This window comes from Netta rufina, assembly GCF_964035555.1.
Source record: "Netta rufina genome assembly, chromosome: 1".
In the NCBI taxonomy this organism is placed as follows: Eukaryota; Metazoa; Chordata; class Aves; order Anseriformes; family Anatidae; genus Netta; species Netta rufina.
This window is the reverse complement of record NC_140123.1, coordinates 180602416-180623292: the sequence shown is the minus strand read 5'-3', so window position 1 is coordinate 180623292 and position 20877 is coordinate 180602416. Positions and strand designations below refer to the sequence as shown.

Genomic DNA, 20877 nt, shown 5'->3' with positions numbered 1-20877 from the left:
AACCTCCCACACAGAATGAGACAGGTTGCAGCATTAGGCATCCTTCACCAGCAATTTCCTCACTTGCATAGTGCAACCTGGTTTTGTTACTTTTAAATCTTCTCCTTCTCGCTGAGAACAAATATATTTCCTTGAGAGATAGGCTTGAGGTAAAGACTGGTGGCAGAACAAATGACAAGCAGAGCTGGGCTGCCACAGAGGGAAGCCACTGAGTGCTAGAGGCCTTTAATTTCAACAGAGCAAAATACTTGGGCACTGTCAAAGCATAATACACTCTTGATTACAATTTGTTTGAGGTTATAGTCCATCCCTTAATACAGGGGGAATGACCACATGCACAGCTTCTTTCATTCTGGGGCAGATTTTTACAGTTATGTAAAGAGATAAACAGTGGTAGGGGACAGATATCCTCATGCAAAAGGAGGCTGAGACCTGCCTCTTCTTGTATGTTGGAAAATATCATGGACACTACAAGGTATGAAAGAAAAAGAATAAGGGACATAATTCTGACTGTCTACATCCCTGTTGTTTTTTTTCAGCAGCAGGTTAAATGGCAGGATGGGAAGAAACCAGTACTCAAAGGAAAGTGTGCTCTCAATAACTGAAGAAAAGAAGAAACTCTACAGCATTCATTGTCTAGACTTCCCAGTTACTTTTAAGACAATGGATATACTTCTTTACATTAGATGCCTTCAAATCTGTACTAATTCTGACAATCTCCAAACACAGTCTTCATGGATTTTGAAGAATACGTTAGAGTGAGAATTTTATCAATGAATATATAAAAAAATATCTAAGTCAGAGTAGGAACTCCCGTGAGTTCCAAATACTATCTACTCTCATTGACTGGGAATCTGACAAGCAAGATGTGCAGAATCAAGTGCTGAAGAGTAGCAATTTTGCATATTCTCCCAGAACAGAGAATAGAGAAAACAGGTAAATTAAAAAGAAAGCTCATATCCATGCAAAGCAAAATCAAAGCAAAATCTAAAGAGATGATTTCAGCAACGATCTTTTACTTTGTAAATCTTTTGCACTTAGAAATAATTGTACTCACAATGCTGAAAATCTATGAAATTCTGAGTTTGGTTGATTTCACCAAAATATTTTATTTCCCAACTCATAGCTAAAGTGTCTTTCTGGTAACACTGAACACTGCGTTTCTTTGCAGGGGCACTAATTTTCAGATTAAAATCTGTACCCATTAAATTACAAGCCATGATTACATCCAGCTCAAATTCAGGTCTTGACACTCATAATATTATACAAATCAGGATCATGAAGAATATTGTGACCTTGAAACTATAAAAGACTGCAAATTTGCTAACATACCATTTAAAATGCTTTGAGCAAACCTAGGTCTAATACTTAGAATTCAGTACAGGAAATATTGTATGATGATCATTAGAAGCAAGCTAAGAATATGAACAGTAGTGTAGCATGTCATAAAGCGTGTAGGTCAATTTAGCTTCAATTAGGCTAAACAGACCATACAGGATGAGAAAATGTCAGAGACAAAAGACGAATGTGTAGGCAAAAGGTTACAGGAAACAGTTCCAGTCCAAGTAGCCAATAAATGTCATCTTTGCCTTATAAAAATTAAAGTACATCACATGACCATATCTGATCACCTTATTTAAGATACTGCACAATATTAACTCAGGTAACAAAAGACGGTTTTGAATTTATCTTCACGAAGAGATTCCCAATTGCAGATGCCCAAACCTTTCTTAATATTTAGTTACTGAATTTTGGCAAGTTAGGAAACATTTACCCCAACAGGTAATTTGTCAATCAGCATTTTTTTTAAAACAATGTTTACTCTTGATTTTACATATTTAATTTTGCTATTTATTTGATGTTTGTTCCATTTTCCTTTTATATTCACAGTCACCATTTCAATACATTTCCTGCCTATCACAGTAACACTTGAACTTGCTATGTCTTAATAGGAAGTGAATCTGGCATATCTGTATTGTATTGCTTTGTGTTTAATCACTGAATTTAAATTGTGATATAAAAATCTTGTTATTGGGTACTGTGAAAGCCTAATTTATTTGCACCAATTTTATTAGAAACTGTTGTTCTCCTCCCCCTCTAATTTCCAATTTATTGTTGAGTTGTGTCTACGCAAAACTATGTTTCCACTGAAATGTTTTTTGAAGAAAACATCAAAAAATTGGTGGAAGTCCTGAAGTTTCAAGGCAAAAATTGAAGTGTTTCAACTGAAAATTCTGTGCCATTCACAACATGAAGATGACAAGATAACAGATTGTCTTCTCCAAGACTGACTCACCACAGAGAAGTTCATTCCCAGTTTAGGTACAGTAATCACCATCTGAGGAAAGCACACTGAGTTCAAGTTGATTCCCTGAGCTGTGATTGTACTTCCACCACTAGGGAAAATTAAAGAAGAAGAAGAAAAAAAAAAGATAAGTAGGATAATGATACATCTGCTATGATAAACTTAATTACAAATTATATTTTAGAGTAAATGACAACATAAAACCAAAATTAGGGGTATACAGGGTGATGCAAATGCATAGCTCTGAGCAGTAAGATTATTTTTCTGTGAAACAAAATTTACACTTGTTATAACAACTAACCATATACAGGAAAAGAAAATTAATTTTAAATACTGTGGTATGCCAGGATATAAAACAAATGTGTGTACATTTAAAAGAGAGTGCATTTAATATTTTCTAACTTACTTGTTGCTTTCAGTGGTGCTGAAAAAAGTGTCTTTTTTACTGCTGACATTTTTTTGGCAAAGGCAGATGGCTTGGATTAAAGCTACTGAGACCATAAATATGTCACTTAAAAACACACACATACTATCATACATATATATTCATAATATTTATGTATTGCTGGATTTAGACTATTTTAAAATCCATTTGCTCTCCTGAGCACTGCTGACTTGTCACATTAAATGATTTTTCTCACTAATCAGTGTAATGTCCAGACACAGTGTAGGAGACCCACTTAGCTGTATAGTAGGTATCTCAGCAGGACATCACAGGTACAGTCGGCAGCAGCTAGGAGTTAAATCACATAAAGAACAGAGGTGCCCTTCCCCCTTCTCCTTCACCTCTGAAAGGAAATGATCTGCCCTCTGCAACTGCACCATAATAGAAGCAATTGGCATGGCAGATAGAGATAAAAATGCAATTTCTTTTGATAGATTGCTGCACAGCGCAGCCATTCTTCTTTCATTCATTACTTCTCTTATTTCTAAGAGAAACTTTTGCTCACCTAAGAAAAGATTTGGCTGGATGAATGTTTAAAACAACGGGGTCTTCTCTGTAGGTGAAATGACCTTTCGCGTCTCGGCTAGCTTCGTCGATCCCCACCCTCACGCGGTAGTCCTGGGGGATTCGTTGTGCTGGAGTGTAGCACTCCACGGTGCTTGCTGATATGCTGGAAGGACAGAAAAGTGCTTGCTTGTCAGCACTGTAAAACACAGATGCTGTTTAAATCATTATCATTTTTAAGCAGCAAACCCACCTAACGATCCACATTTGAAAAAAAAAAAGTCATTGATTACTGCATTGGATGGTCACATTGCAGAAAATAAGCAAGGTGTGGTGTAGAAATAAGAGCAACACTTCTTAGGTTCCATATTCACCTCAGTTTGACTGACTCACACCTTGCCTGGTGGAAGGCATTTCCCCAGTGCCTGTGACAGCCATGTCAAACCCTGCACTGTGCAAAGGCAGCTTCCAGCCTGGAAAATGAGAGCATGCTCCAGGTTTAAGGAGAATGACTTGTTCTGCTGTAACTGAAAGGTTATGTCTTTCTCCTTCCAATCCACGGGCTTTACTCTGTCTTAAAAAAAAAAATCTCAGCAAAAAGGGCTGGCAGGGTATACACTGTCTTTTCAGAGGTGTGCTGCACTGGGTGCACGCTGGCTCCAGACACTGCTGAGGGACAGGCAGGAGAGGATAAGAAGAAGAGAGGAGAGGGTGAAAATTCATGAAGAGCTGGCCAGATACGGCACAGCAGCAGAGTCTCAGGGATATTTGCCTTTCCCTGTTTCTCTCACTTCTCCTGGAAGTCCTTCTCCTATGCTGAGCTCATGGGGTGAGTGAACAGCAGAGGGATGAAGGATCCTGGGGCTTGGAGCACATGGATTGTGGCCACAGGGAGCAGGACACATCAGAGGCAAGGGTAACAACTGACTGGAGAAGAAAATGTAATTCCAGTGGCTGGTTTCAGTGATTTGGGCCAACCCATATCCAGGAGCCTTTCAGGTGAGGCCATTCTCAAAGGATGTGAGCGACCGTTTCCAAATCAGACAAGAGGGGCATTTGCTGCCACTCCTAAAGCTTTCCAGGAAGGCTGTGTTCACCGTGTGCTTAGGGGTTAGTGGTTCATCCACAAGTATCTAGAAGTTTCACCGTCTTTTAAAGGAAAAAAGCCCAACTTGTTCTAGCTATGCTCAGAACTGGGTAACACTCCCAAGAGCAAACATCACAGTCAGTTCAGGTAGAGAAACGTATCCTGAAAAAGTACGCAATAGATGCATAGAGCATAGATGTCTCCAGACAATTTTGCCACTGAGAAGGGGGGAGCTGGGAATGCTTACTGGGTAAGCCCCAGGGAAGGTTTGATACCTAGAGGTCCCCCTGACTGAAGCAGATGTCTGACTCTGAGCTGGCAGTCATCGCATCCCCACAGTTAGGTGTCTCAAATGGATCAGATGAATCATTCCCCAAAGGTTCATATATTTGTCCATTAGCTGACCAGCTGAGATGATATCAATAAATCCCATCCTAAAGAATTAAGTAGCAGCTGAACATCTTGGTAGTGATTAAATATCAGTCTTGCATGCCTAAATCCCTTTGTTGATTTAGTCAGGAGACTTGGCTGATTTGATCAAGAACATACAATAAATCATTTAGCAGCAAGGAATAAAATTCATGTCTCCTGACTTTAAGTCTGACGTTAACTAATAGGCTGCTGCTTCTCTGCATCCTCTGCAAGTGTGATGTTTCACCACTATGACATTCCATAATCATTAGGAGAGACCCAAAATTTAGACAAATTGCAGGACACCCTGTTTCTGGAACATGGTGGGCCTGATTCTGCCCTCGGCTGTGAAAGTGACAATTTTGTTCACTCCAATGGGAGACACCCTACAGTACCCAACAAGAGGACAAAGCAGGATTTGCATCATGGTAGAATGGCTATTGAATTCAGAATACTTGACAGCCCATTGCAGAGAATCTTTGTTTATTATTTAACCTTTATATTCTGATAAGATTCAAGGCTTTTCCACACATAGCATGTTGAAGGTTCTTGACTGAGCTCCTACTGGATCCAGTTCAGAGCCATACCAAAATTCTGGTTTAGTCCTCAAAACTACTTGATATGTACCAGGAAGTGTCCCAAACTGATGCTATCCTCAGGTAGGAAGCAGACAGTAGCACAGAAATACCTGCTCTGATGCATAGGATACACAGTTCTACATAGGTCTCATGTTGGCCAGGAAGAAATGACAGCCTGCACCCCATGCTCATGGGACGTACACTGGATGCTGCTGCACAAACAGTAGCTCTGGCTGTAGAGGAGGGGGCTGAGCATGTGGGAGTTGGAATGTCAAAAATGGTAAAAAATAGGTAATTTCCAGTCTCTTAGAAGCTGATTTACTGTTTCTCAGTGCAATGTTTTAATGCAATTAGGCATTAAAAGGTAATTAGGCATTAAGGTAATTAGGCATTACAGAATAAACAAATCTTCCAGGGAACCGTAGTCCTTTCTAGGAAGAATCTAGACATCCTAAATTCAGGACCTAGTCCCGAACTGAATACTTAGTGCAATCTCTATACTGTGATATGTAGTGTTAGGAGGGGAGAGCAGTGTTTTGTCCAAAACATTTTAATCAAGACATTTCAATATTAAAGCCATCACTTCTTTGTAAACACATTACCTTTTCAAGATGCATGGTTTCTCACCAACAAAAATCTTTCTGGATTTTCCACTGTTTAGGTATTTGCCAGCTACTGTTAGCAATGTTCCTCCAGATTTGGGGCCATAGGTGGGAGAGATACTTGTTATGATAGGATTCTGAGGGGAGTGAAAACAAGAAGAGAGGACTGTTAAATTATGTTTCCATATTTTCAAAATGTGAAGAGGAAGGATCTTCATACATTTCTTAGCACTTCCAAGAAGTAATAATAAAGCAAACAGTAATATAGAATTGCCATACTGGATAGGACTCATGAGGAGTCTTCTTGCAGTTCAGATTGAAGCTAATAAGACAGTAAAGTTTTTAATTATAGCACTTACCACGTAAGAAAATGTATTGAATAATGTTTTTCCATGTCCAACAGAAACACTACTGGATATATTAAAACTTGCATTTTTTGCAGCAGGAACTGTGCATTCCAGCCTTTGGAAAGCAAAGAAAAAATGGGGTTACTTTTTTTTTTTTTTTTTTTTTTTTTTTCCTGGCTTGATCATTTTTTATTAAAATTGAACCACATCAAACGCATAATAATCCAGGATCCATACTGAACAATTCATCAATCTATGTGTGTCAGGATCTTTTCAGAAAAAAACAATCAACCAACTAACCAAAACCAAACAAAACCAACAACAAAAAATACAGCTAAAAGAATTATGGTGTTTAACCATAGCCAGAGAAACTGATTTTAGTATATGAAATGGGTTTCTGAAAAAAGCATGCTGGGGAAAACTAATACCTCCTATTCAATGGTTGATTTGAGTTTTGGAGTTTTCCTTTCGTGTTAGATTTTGGCAGACACAGGATTAGGAAAAATGCTTCCCATACTGATTTGCTGTCTAAATTTAAATATTACCAAAATTTGAACTTTTTTAGCAGTATATGCCAATGAACTACATTACATTTACAGTGTCTTGTATATGAGCTATTCACCTTATAATATTTAGTTTGCATTGAGACTGTTTAGAGCAGCAGTTAGGAGAGAGCTCAAGACTGCTGGAGGATGACCTCTCTGCTGCTATAAACGTGGGTAGGGAAGCCATGCTGTGCTTTGCACACAGCTTTGTTAGGACACAGCTGAATGCTCTGAATTGAGAGAGGATATTCATTGAACTTACTATTTCTCTGAGATAACAACCAGAATAACCTCCGTCTTGAATTTAAGCAATTATTCCACTGTCTTGAATACACATTCCTGAGGAGGAGGAGAGGTGCTGCAGAGGGTCACGAGCCTCTTGATGACCAAATACTTGCATCTTCTCACATTCCTTTCCAGCTCACAGATCCTCACAGATCAGGAAGATGGAGGTGACGTACCTGAGCCCTACAGGATCCTGGCTGAAGGAACCTGCCACCTTTTCATACCTTTGAATAGTTTCATTTTTGCTGGGTCTCACAAGTGTTGAAGAGCATTTTGCAGGCAAACCAGAATAAGCTGCTGCAAGAGCTATCAGCAGTAACTAGATATACTGGCTCTCTCTTTGGAGCACTGTTTTCATGGGGAATTTATCAAATCAGGGGATTCTTTAACACCTAAATTTTCTGTTGAAACTTCAGAATTGAAGGATGATATTTTTTGACTGAATGTTTGTATCATTGCATAATCTATACCACATAAAGAACATTTCTATAAAGGAAACTTCATACTTTAGGTTTCTTACTTGTTTTTGTTGCTAGATTTTGCTTCCAGAGCACAAATTTGTCCTCCAATATGGACTACTGTATTTTTTAATTCAAATCTATTATTTTTGCTGAATCCAAAGTCCCATCCACACAGTGTCAGCTTTGTCCCGCCTTCTAAGGGAGCGCTGCTCGGGAGAATCTGTTAAAAAATATTTCGTTACTTACATCAGGTTTTCTCGAACTTCAAATGAAGTTAAAGAATGTGCAAAGGAATAATTTTAGAAAAGCATTTCTTCTGGTAGACTATGTCCTACCATTCATCTTAATTGTTCTTCACCTTTCATTTGTCACATTATGAGCTTTCTCTGACAGTAGCAATAAATAACAAAACCTATACTAGAAAGCTTTGAAGGATAGTGTTTAGGGGCACTGAACAAGCTGTGCATTGTAACAGTCTTTTAAATCCTGCCGTTCTTGTCTTTCACATCTTATTTCTGGCATGTTAAACATACAATGTACTTATTTTGTTAGAAGCTGAATGCTGAACACAAAAGAGTCCCCAAATGACCATTTTTTGTTAGCTTGATGAAAGTCAGGTTCAGAGCGAAGTAGCTTCAAAGACACCAAAATCCGATATTGCATTGGCTGTGATAAAGTTAACGTGACTTCTGCTATTCTTCCCTTAAATCTCTTACATTTGGTCACCTCTAATTCCGAGTTAAAAATAAACTACCTCTCAGCAACATAGAGACAATCTACAAAGGAAATGCTTTTTTTTTTTTTTTTTTTTTTTTTTTTTTCTTCTGTATATTGTAAATTGTCCTGTAAAATATAACAATGGTGGGAAAAATGTAGGAACACTATAGAGGTCTTGCAGAAACTCAGTAAAAGTGCTGGTCAGTACTGCCAGTAAAAGAATAAAAAAGACATTGGTTTAGGGTTTATGGGGACTTTTAACAATACTGTATAATTTTGCAAACGTATCAGTACTACTGGACAAACAACAGAGAAAAAAGACTGAATTTATACATATGGTCATAGTGCCTGAATGTCTTAGACTTAAGGCTTTAGTGATAGTAATTTTGCCCCTAAAATGTAATACAGCTGTGGCTTTCAAAGGACCTGACTTCATTTTCAAGCTGAAAAGAAAGTGTTTGAGAGATACTTGGCTATTATTTCATCTGGAAATCCAGTAAGACAGCACATTTCTTTTCAACTCTCTTGTAGCTATACTTCCAGACTCTCACAAATGAACTATTGTAGATGGAAAGGCAGCTGAAGAATACTTCAAAAGAATTAAACCATATATTCTATATGGGGAAATTTACTGCCCCCATTAGAAAGCAGACAAAGAGTCTGATCTAAAATGCACTGAAGTCAGTAGGAATCTTTTCTACTTTAATGAGGTTTGGATCAGCTCTCAGTGAGCACAGGAGAGGGAACCTATGCAGGAACAGTGCTTTTGCACAAATCCTATAAAAAAGGAGTGACGCTCACACAGACCTCTGTCGACGAATGCTGTAGCTCAGTGTGGGGAGCATCCTGTGGAGCCTGTGCCATTCCCAAATTTAAGTTTCCCTTCTCTCTTTTTTTTTTTTTTTTTTCCTCTTCAGAATCTGGATTGACTTCAGATAATATTTTTCCACTCCACTTAATATCTCAGCACACTATCTATTTTTGGAATTACAAAACTAAAATTGCTCTGTGGGGGTACAGAATGTCTCATGTTTTGTGCAATAATGCATAGACTTCTGGCATTTGAGGAGACTGAAATGTAATCCATTAAGTTAGCAAAATAAGGGGGTTAAAACCAGGCTTCACAAAGCCATACAGAATCAAAAACTAAGGCACTTAGCTGCTTTGAGTGATCTTACCTGCCAAAAGAGACTTGTGATAGCAGCCCATGTGCCTTAACTAAGGGAAAATGAAAGTATTTACTGTGCTCTACTAGCAAATTTAGGAGGTATGACTTCAAAGTAGAGCAAAAACTAAAAGCAAATACAAAAAACAACCCACCCCTAAACCTGTACATTTGTCTTTGAGCTCTCAAAAAATTCCCCTAAAGTGTTTTTATGCACTCCTTTATTTTTACTTAATTTGTTTTGTATGTTGAAATTACTGCATGTCAAGAGTGGTTTCCAAGACTTTTCCTTGGGAGAGATGATAGGAATGAGCAGTGAACCTCCTGGACTTTGAACTGAGGCATTTGGAGGCATCGTCTTCACACTTGCATTGTGCAGGTTGTAACAGAAAATAAGCAAAGCCCAAATCATTTATAAATGCTATGAAATTCAGGACTTGAAAATTGTTGAAAATTCTCTCTGGCCAGGAAATCCCACTGACAACCTGGAGTAAGTCCTGCTGTGAGGCCTGAAATTCTGCATGTCCCTGCTGCTCCCTGGGCTTTGGATTATGGGGGAGAAGGCTTTTTCTAAAAATGTTAAAGATTGTGTTTTTCTTTTGTTTATGTTAACAGCCATTATGCTAATATCCACTCACATACCTTATAAATTGTTGGAAGAAATTATCTATTTATTAAAGTTTCAACACCTCTTTCATTTTAATTACGAGGCAAGAACATGCACAGGCCACATTTGAAATTTCCAGCAGAACCTCCAATCTAAACAGGCAGCAGGAGGGCTTGATGTTCTTGATACTTCTGAGATAAAAGCTAACTAAAATGACTCACTTTAAAAACAACAACAAACCATCCCAGGTCTTTAACCACAACAAAGAATCCAAAGGGAGACCAGTTTATTTTTCCTTTTATGCAGTTCACCTCTCAACGTGACCTGGACTCCGCATGCAGATGCCTGCAATTTGTTTCATTACGGAGTTATCCCCAGTGCGACTCCTCCGACTCCCTCAGCGTTTCTTCAGTTTGGGCTGACAAAAAGCGCTCCAGTGCTAGCAGGGGCAGCAGGTGGAGGCAGGTCCGTGGGGTACGGTGCCCAGCTGTGTTTGGGGCTGAGCCAGGCTGGGATGCAGAGCTGCTCCCCACCGCCCAATGGCTCCAAGGAAAAGTGCTTAAAGCACGGCAGAGACCTGAAGGGTCAGCAGGACCAAGGGAAGAACCTTGTGCTTCCCCTCGGACATTCCTCCTGAGATTAATATTTCTTTTTTTTTTTTTTTTTTCCACTGTGCACTGGTCTGTGTAATAACATGGGAAAACTTTTGAAGACTTTACTAGCATCATTTGGATCAGACCCTCTGTGTTACCCTCAGGTTAAAATGCTCATATGACCTATTCTAAGCAGTCTGTCTCTCTGAAATCTGCAAAATATTAAGGGGAGTAGGACAGAATTTCAAATACTACGCAAAGCAGGTCATCCTCTATTTGTTAGGAACAAAACAAGCTTGTTTCTCTTATTTTATGCATATGGGTTTAAAGACAGATCAGAAGATGATGAATAATCTGTTTTATATTTTTTTTCAGTAATAATGTTAAATGTCATGGTCCAGCAGAGCATGAAATCTGTCTTAACAGCTAGCAATCCAACGGGATTTGAGTAACTCAGCTGCATTTTTTTTTTCTTTACAAGCCTTCTAGAAGCAACTTCCACCGATGTGGGCTTACAGAAATTCAAGATTCCTTTCAAGACCCATCAGTGCCACAGATCCATGTTCATTACAGGGGCAGACTGGACTTGTGCTGAGTGGGCAGGGCTTGAGCTGTCTGTGGGGAAGGGCAGCACATGGCCAGCCCCATGCCTGCTCCTGCTGCCCACATCAATGGCTTGATCCATTGGATGAATCCTTCCAGCAACTCCAGAGGGACTCGAGAGGTGGCTCTGGGGAAGCACCTCTTGGTCTGTGCGTCTCTGCATAGGCTCCAGGTGCTTGCTTCTCGAAGCTGCCGAGCACACGCACTCCGGGTTGAAACCAGAGAGGGCTGTGTGAGCTCAGCACCTCTGAAAGCCAGAAATGAGGCAGTTCTGAACCTTTGAAATCTTTTTGGATGCATGGCAAGCCACAGCAGCTGTTGGAAATTTTTGCTGAGAAAAAACGTTAAGGGTTGCTGCTTATGCCTGAGCTCTAGGAAAGACAAAACAAGCTATGCAGGGCAGGTGTGAGCAGTTTGGTTCTGCAGAGGTATATAAAAATGGGCCAGGACTAATCCCCAGTGCATGCCTTTGTATCAGTGATTCATAGTCTCTTAAAAGTTGTGGACAGAAAGGACAATTTGATCATCTACCACAGCTTTTCTGAAATGGCTGAGTTCTTGTGTAAAGTGAAAATAAATGATTCACATTTGGAATAGCAGCTTTTTTATATCTCCTTCACCCAAAGGTAAATGGTAACTGAAGGCAAGGCAAACACACTTACACGCATGCTCACACACACACACATCTCTCCATCCATTTTGGGTATGATTCTTAGAGTGCTTCATTGTCTGTTCACTGAATTATTTCTGACTTAGCCCTAAATTTTGTATCTGAAACATGACAAATACCACCCCTGTAAACATGTTGCTAGATTACTAGCGAATCCAAGCTTTTACAGCAGTTTTGCCTGGCTACTCGTAAAAAAGCTGTTGTCCATGAAATCATCTGCCCAGTTGAAAGAAAACACTATTTGCTAAGGAAGAACTATTGCTTCCCTTTCTCCCTGAGAGTTTAGCATGTCAAAGTTTCATTTCTGTTTGCAAGCTGTATACCCAGAGGAAAATGTACTTTTTGGCCATACAGTATAGTTTAAATGTGTTAAAAGTAAGTAGGTGCAAGTGCTACCAGAAGGCTCTCCGCTTGTTCCTCCCTCGGTGTATCAGTCCATCTGCTGCTCCCTGAGCCTTGGCCTTCACAGCCGTGTCGCACCTCACTCAAACGATGCGGTTAAACATACAGTCTGCCCGTGCAAATCTCACACCAACCATAGCTAAATGAAAACAGGGGCGAGCCAGCAGGGCTCTGTGCTCATCTGTGCAGCGTTGTCCCTGTATGCTCTTCACAGGAGCCCACGGAGAGCAGCCTCTGGCTGTCCCCTCTGCCAGGGTGAAGCTGCTGGCTTGCTCCCCTCCAGCTGCCACCTCCGTTGTGAGAGAGAGCAGGCACTTCATTTGCCATAAGTGCATAAAAATAAGAAGTGGAACGAGCATGGGAACTCCTCTGTTTGCTTCTCATGCTCACCAACAGGGCATCTGAGGGCATCTCTTCCTATGTGTTTATCCTAAAGACTCATCCAACCTTTTCAGCTCACGATGCAGTGTCAAAGCAGCAGTGGCTGCACCACAGGCCATGTGGTGGGTGCTGCTGTGCCTGGAGGGCTCTGCCAGCTCAGGGTTTCTGAGGGGTGGTGGGCAGGCTGCCCTTCACCCCACACACCACCCCAACCACTGGTACGGTCCCCTGGATACCATGTATCTGAAACAATGCAGATGTGAATACCAGAAACATGTATTTTACCTCGTAGACTCTCGGCAAGCAGGTCTCCTGGGTCCAGGTCCCTCCAGCACACTCTGGAGACCTCAGGCAGCGCTCACCGCACCAGCCGCACTGCATGAAGGCAGGCGCCAGCAGGCACTGGCTGCAGGACTGGAAATGGTGGCAGCCCGGCCCATTCAGGGGCACCTTGGTTATCTGTTGATGGAAAGAGATGGTGCATAGAGCCTTTGAATGTACACACTTACCGGCGAGGAGAGTCTCAATTTATGCAGCGTGCTGTGGCACTACTCAGATTTCAGCTGTGCAAGTCGTGGTTCGGCTTCTCTTTAGCTCGGTAATTATAGGATCTTATAAGTAATTTAAGTGACATGATTTTAAATTCACTTGGGAGAAACCCTAAAGGCATCTTAATGTTATATACAGTTACTACCAGCATCTGGTGTTTACAGCAAGATAGCATTTTTTTGCTGATGGAAAAAGAAAACAGCAGTGTGCTCCTCCCAGTTCTGTAGCAATTCTTGGAAAAAACAGTGTGTCTCAGTATGTCTTAGTTCATATGTTTATAAAAATAGGCATGATGGCTATTTCAACTTTGGTTAGGATACATTAATTTCTGTGACACACTGGGCACACGACTGACCAAGTACTTGGTGTTTAACACATACCATAAAAAAACCTAACCTATATCAAAAACATGAATTAAAATTTATGATAATTTTCAAAATATCAAAAATAGGTATGATAATAGTCACTCTAAATATCAGAAGTTATCTTTGATCAAAGTATTAACACTATCATTTAATTACATCACTCTATAATTTATACTTCAGTACCTTTCTTCAACATTTTTGGGACATTTTCTTTGAAGATTACTCTTGTAAATATCTCTTAGTTTCTAGCAAATGATTAATAACCATCTTTAGTAATGGCTGATTAATTTCTTTAAATTCTTATAGAACTCAAGAGGTCAAATTATTGCTTATGATTAAGGTTTAGGATTATCTGTAATATTATCTGCTAATACGATGATGTTCTAAATCCACCTGACAATGCACATCCTAGTTATAATAATTATGACAATAGCATATTTACGACAACTCTTCATCTTTTATTAACCCTTTGTAAACTGCCTGATAAAATAATCTTCAAACCTTACCAAGAACAGCATCTCCAATTTTAAACACACCCACCTAACACTTGCACACACACCCCTCTTAAAAAGTTATAAAGTTATGACACAAACCAACAAAACCCAGGAAATTCTGAACACCATTCTTTTCTTAAGCCATTGTGTGTTTTTCTTTGCAAGCACTTGAATTAAGGACAGACTTTCAGCTTTAAATTTGCATTTCCTGGCTTTTGTTGGTTTATATCACAGTTCTTACATTATTTAAACATTTCTCAATCTTAGTCTGTTGGTTTGTTTAGTGGGGAAAAAAAAAGTCTTGGAGGAAACTTGCCCCTCCAGCGTTCCCAAGGGAATGGAAGGGCTGGGAGGATGCAAAACATAAAGCAGAAGTGTGAATAGTTGTCCTTAATGAATGTTACTGCTCTGTATGCAGGTTTGCACAGGGTGAGGAATGATTAGATTATGTACTGCTCACCTTTTTTCCAGTCACTACCAGGGTATAGCCATCTGCTGCTACTGAGTTCTCAACAACAACCTGAGGAGAGATGGGGTGGGAGTCCAGCTGAAAGCTGACATGGGGAGCTGTGGGCTCTGAACGGGAGACCACGATCTATGAAAGATAGAAATTCAGAAATTCAGAAAATCAGCAGGCAGTTTGTGACACAAATGCTGCTCAACAGTCTCACATCCCTGCCACTTTTCTGCTTGCATTAATTACTTTGCATTACATTGCATAATGTTTTGCATAATGTTCCATCATGATCTGATTAAACCTCTATAAAATCCACTTTATTTAACACAGCAAATCATGGCTCTTGGAGGATCCTCAAAATGCATCATGTTTACTAAAATACCAAGGAGTCATTGCTTGCTTTTTGGTCTTTAATTTCAAGTATTTATAAATCAACCATAAAAAGTGAAGATGGGTCACTTAGCCTTGTAGATTTAAGAGTACATGTGAGAAAAAAAAAAAAAAAAGAATTTTATCTACAATGTCTATTTAGAGGAAACTTCAGGCCTTTGACATGTTTCTATTTATTTTCACCTTGGTCCTTCAGCTTGAACAGTGCACTGTAGCCTGTGTTGTTACTATCTGGTCATGGTGTATGTGGGGCTGCTGGAGTCCAAAACTATGGCAGGCAGATTGTTGCTATGAGCATGACTACGAAGCCACCACAAGCAGTCAGAGCTCAATTCCCAGAGCTGCTGAAATGGTTGTTACTGCAGACAAGTGCTTGGCAAAATCATAGAATCATAGAATCACAGAATGGCTTGGGTTGGAAGGGACCTTAAATATCATCCAGTTCCAAGCCCCCTGCCACGGGCAGGGATGCCACCCACCAGATCAGGCTGGACACTGTGAGGTCTAACTCCTGCTAATTTCTGTTGGAGCTGGGTGTCCAGGACAGTCTTGGCACCTCTTAAGCAACAGGGAAAGCAGGAAGCTCTCTGGAAGATGTTCCAAAACAGGAGCCTAATTTAGCTGTCCTGAAGCCCCTTTGCAAGAGCACTTTCTCTCTTGATTTCAGAAGATCTTAGGAAGATTAGTCACACCAGTATGAAATTCCCCCACTAGTCATCTCTCTTCATCTTAAGTTACCTAAATACTTCTGAGAATTTGGGCTTATTCCTGCAAACACATGCTTAACTTTACTACTGTAACTTTGTTGACTTTAATGGGATGAGTCATGGTTGTTAAGCATAGGCATAAAGCATCTGCAGATTGGGGTGGATATTTGATAGCAAGATTTTATAGGCTTGGGCCTGCAATCCAGAAGGATGTGCACCCAGTGCGATAGCATCAGGCAACAAAGGCAGAGGATTGTTTACATAAGGGAAGATCATGTTCATGTTTCAAAAGCTGCATCACGTGTAGTTTACTTAAGGAATTTAGATAATCAGCGTTTGTTGAGAAGTTGAGATTCAATGGAGTTCATTATTTAAAAAGATTGAAGCCATTTTGGAAATAACTTGTATGTCAAAAGTTTTATTTTTTCCTATAATGAAGCTTTTCTCCTGACTCCTAAGGCAGCACCAGAACAGCCAGGACATTGACTTACATGATTTCACTGGCATTTTGCATTGCCAAGGTCTTTCAGCAAGAGGGCTGACTCCAAGACTCGACTTAGAGATGCTGTAATTACAGCTGATGTTTTGTTGTAATTCAAGACTTAAATAAAATATATGAGCAGTAAATTCATGGTGATAACTGTTTCACATCTCAAAGATATTTACAGTTTGGGGTTACAAGAGGCTTTTTTCCCCTTAAAATGAAACTGGCTTTGTTAAAGAATTTGTTATAAGTTTGTTTCACAGTACAGAAAGTACAGCTTTTATAAATCGATAAGGTCTGATCATTTTCAGTGACACAGAAGTATGGTGTCTGACTCAGTGTATTAGGGCATGAGCTCTGTTTTTTTATTCAGGACAATGAAAAATAGAATGGACTGCAAAGCTGCATGAAAAAGCTTGATTAATGTTGGCATTATGGGGAGAGGTAGCACCACAGCTGCAAATACCTTTTTAGTTGATCATTAGCCATGTCTCATCTCGGATACCCACTGCTATAAAATGCTAAGAATTCTTTTCTATCATTAATCCAGGCTTCCTCTTATTGCCAAGCATTCTTTCTGATTGAGCCACAGTGTTAACCCCTTAAACACATCTGTGTTGCAACCTCAAATGATACATGAAAATTTGGATCCCATCTCTCAATAGTCTTGGAAAATTACGTGGTACATTAAAAACCAAGCGACCTTTATTGTACTGGGGCTGATAGTCAAATCACCTGCTCAAAGCCCAGGTGGACAGACTTTGGCCTCATGACATACAGGGAGCTCAAATTACACTTCCTAACTCATTTGGAACTATGGAATAAAAGTTTGCAGTTTTCCTAGAACTAATCCACCAGCCTACAGAGTTGCAGTAACAGACTCAAGATGCAAAAAATGCTCTTTCTGGTCCCTATAACTGTGCCATTTCTGCACGCATCAGCCTAGTCCTTGAAATTCTATCTTACCCTTATCCAACATAATCCTGAAGAGAAAGGCAATTTTAAGACAGTTGCTACAGCATGAAGATGAGGCTACTTAGGACTCCAGTGTTGTTCTCAGATACCTCTGATTTTTATTGCTTGGGACTGCGCTGGTATGTGTGTACCTTTTGGCATTGCTGTATTTTGCCCACACTACCATACATGTGCTACTTCTGCAATGGAAATATTTCAGTGCTACAGAAGGATTTATCTATACAAAGACTAGAAACATTATTATGATTATCCAAGTACTGGTGTTTCTTTTTGTTTTGCTTTGTTTTTAAACATCTTAGGTCAGAGGTTGGACTCGATGATCTTGAGGTCTCTTCCAACCTAGAAATTCTGTGTGATTCTGTGTGTGATCTTAATGAGATTATCAAATATTTCTCCAGGACACACAAGAAATTAAAGTATATCTGTGTGCCTGCACTCAAGCAGTTAGGAGAGAGGTAGGGCTTGTGCAGACAAATAATTGACTGAAAGAGAACAAACAGATGCTGGCTGTAAATGGGCAGCTCTTGCAATAATAAGTCAGAACACCAGTGGTGTTCTGCAAGGGCCTGTGCTGGGATCCATACTGTTTAATGTATCCATAAATGAGTTTGAAAAGTGGGTGAGCAGTCCAGTGACAAAGTTTGCTGAAGATCTGAAAGTATTCAAGGTGATAAGGATGAGGAGAGACGATGAAGGATGGCAAGAGGACTTTACAAGACAGTGTGTCAAGGCAATAAAATGGCAGGTGAAATATGACAAAGAAGATAAATGTAAAGTGATAACATGATAGATAGTTCCAGGAAAATATCACCTCATTGTTCAGCAGCAGTGCAAAAACAAAGTTAGGAATTATAGAAAAGGATTAGACAACAAATCAGAAAAGATCCTTATGCCATAAGAACTCACAGCTTGTCCAGTCCTTGAATTCTCTGTGCAGTTCTGGTTGCCTCATGACAAAAATAATATGTTAAAATGGGAAAAAGGTTCAGGGAAGGGTAACAAAGGCAATCAAAAGGCTGAAACAAGCAATGACTGGGCTAGAGTGGAAGCACTGACTTTGTGGGTGGGATATGGAAAAGGCATACAGGACCATAAGTGACATGGAGAGAGTGGCTAGTGGTTGACCATTTACTGTCTTCCAATAAAAGTACTAAATACCATCAAAAAGCAAAAGTAATAGGCAGGTTTAAAACAAACAAAAGAGCAAGACTTCCTGTCTCTATGCGATGAACATGTGTGACTCCTTGCCAGAGGATGTAAATGCAATGTACATGGAAAGAACTGAAAAAACAAAACACAGTTGCTCAGGAAATCCCAAGAACTGAAGAACTAGAAAGTATTGAACTAGAAGGTATTGCCTATGTTGCCCTGCTCCCTAGGCATCCACTTGTCAGGAGGCTGGAGACAGAAGACTGAGCTAGATGGACCTTTGGTTTGATGAACCCAGGCAGCTGTTCTCATGCTCTTTCAAATAACCCTCCCAAGAAGCACATTCCTAATCATAGCTACAGCCCCAGACATCCTTCTTAAATCAAACACAATATTTATTTCCCTCTGTTTAAGAGAAACACAAAAAGGTATGCAATCTTTCACTGTGGCTCAAAGTACTTTGATAAAGGGCCAACAATTAATTAATTAATATATTATTTAATATATCTTTAGTACTGGAAGCCAGTGATCACTTACGTTGATAAAGATCAAAGTAATTCATTTATACACACTTACTTTACCATCGGTTAGTATTAATGGTAAGTGAGAAGCCTCAAATCTGGGTTAATTTAAGGATAATATGGCAAATGAAGACTGTAATAACTTGAGTTGAAAAAGTGCATACAACAGCTTCTTTTAAAAAACGTTCTGATGCTCAGTTCTGCTAGTCAGCAGGATTGAATTACATATGTTACTGAGTGTATGGTGAAATATCTTCTGCAAAAATGAGAGGCCTTCTTAAAGCAATCCCATCTAAGTATCACATTGTTATTTTTTCCCTAGATGTCTGGCAGGTGGAGGCCATTACCCAGCAGAGATAGGCTCAGGGTTAACTTTATTGTGTAACGCCTTAAATGCCTCGGGATATGCAGCAAAATCTTGGGGAGGGCACATATGTAGCTCTCTAGATGCTGTATATCACTCTAATCCATGCAGAGTATAATGCTCTGAAGGGTGTAAGCTTCTCTACTTGAACTGAATATTAAAACATGTGTGCTCTCAAAACAGTTATTTAGCAGCAGGTGTTAATTTTAATTTGGCTCTACGGATTTTGCATTATGCACTATTTCATAGTTTTGGGGGGAACATCAGGATACTTTCTTTACCACAGAAAGAGCTGCTGTGATAAAACTGTTAAAAGTTGAGTATATGTATGAAAACATCATTTACATAGTTTTTCCCACAGATTTCTGCTAGTTGAAAAAAATGTGAAGTGGGAAGGGTTGCAACAATTCACATTCCTACATATGCATGTGTGCACGTTTTGCATTTAAACACATCACACAGTATTGGGAAGCCAAGTGCCCACAGCAGCAGGACAGGAGTGGGCACTGGGTAGGACAGCTTTTGCAATGACTGCTTATATCCCGCCATGATTTCTTCCTCCCAACACTGCCAGGTTTAAGGTCTGTGCTCATGTATTTTGTGACCTCCTCACACTTGCTCCCAACATGGCTTTCCACTTGCATGAGTGGGTTTTGTTACAATCTTATTTATCCAGTGGGAAAGGAACTATGACAAAAGAAGTTTGATCAGTCCATAGGTGGAAATAGCTTTCACTGTGCTGTGATACAAACTGGAGCTGAATGACTATGCTGAAAAAAAAAAAAAAAAAAAAAAAGAAAAAGCAAAGCTCTGTACTTCCTTGCTCTGTGTCAACTCATTTTGCCAATGGGCACCATGGCTTTGAGCCTTGATTCCCAAAGCAGCGAAGCCTTGCTATTTTGCTGTTTGCAAGAGGAGAGCAATGCTGAATGCCTAGCTCTCTTCTTTTTGCATTCTGGGACATGATTTTCCAAGCTCTCTCTGAGTGCAGTTACAAATAAAAAGCAGATGTGATTATTTTTGTCTATACTCATTTCTGTAACATGCATTGTGTTGCCTGGCATGTAATCTATGAAAGCAGCTATGACACATGCTAATTTTTCTCTTTTCAGGGAAACGAGATGTGAGTGTTATAGTTTGGTGTTGTTGTTGATTGTTTTTAATCATAAGTATTCCCGGGAAATGACTGTGACTGTCAAATATTCTGTACTTGGATAGGAAAGCTAACAGATTTCTGTTCTGCATGTGAAAATCTCCCAAACAATTGATCTGTGAGAGCTGAGTCCCTGTTCCTCATCATACAGAATGGGGTGCACCAAACGAAAAGATGAGGCAGCAGGTGAAGGAATCTCTTCATCACTCAAAGCATGATTAATTTCTGGATGTAATTGTCACAGCATAGTGTGGAGGGCAAAAAAAAACATAATGGAAAGGAATTCCTTTATGGACTATTAAAGGGCTATTAAGGGCTACTAAACACTAGACACAGGTGCATTTTCTGGCTCAGGAAATCTCTGGGCCACAAAGTACCAGACACAGGAGGGTACTGGGAGAAGGATCAGTATGTGCTTTTACTATCCATCCTGAAACCTTCATTCTAACCCTGTACTTCCTTTCTTAGCTGAAAAATCTGTTTAAAATTGCTGGGGTGCAATGTGTCCCTAGAACAAAGCTTGCTGTTCGTTATTGTTCTGTGCCAGGGTGTGCAGGGAGG

General features: G+C 39.8%; 1 protein-coding gene across 2 annotated transcripts in view; it reads right to left on the bottom strand.

Annotated features, from left to right (window-relative positions):
• Positions 1–20877, bottom strand: part of MET (MET proto-oncogene, receptor tyrosine kinase) — a gene marked incomplete at both ends in the record, with an annotated part of 69435 nt that overhangs the window by 27532 nt on the left and 21026 nt on the right. The window contains 7 exons of one of the 2 annotated variants that reach the window (XM_084292693.1): positions 2297–2396; positions 3256–3420; positions 5933–6069; positions 6292–6394; positions 7630–7790; positions 12994–13167; positions 14577–14711. In XM_084292693.1, coding sequence (XP_084148819.1) covers positions 2297–2396; positions 3256–3420; positions 5933–6069; positions 6292–6394; positions 7630–7790; positions 12994–13167; positions 14577–14711 — 975 coding nt within the window. Of the gene's footprint in view, positions 1–2296; positions 2397–3255; positions 3454–5932; positions 6070–6291; positions 6395–7629; positions 7791–12993; positions 13168–14576; positions 14712–20877 lie in introns of both variants that reach the window. The other variant, XM_084292692.1, reaches the window with a different exon arrangement.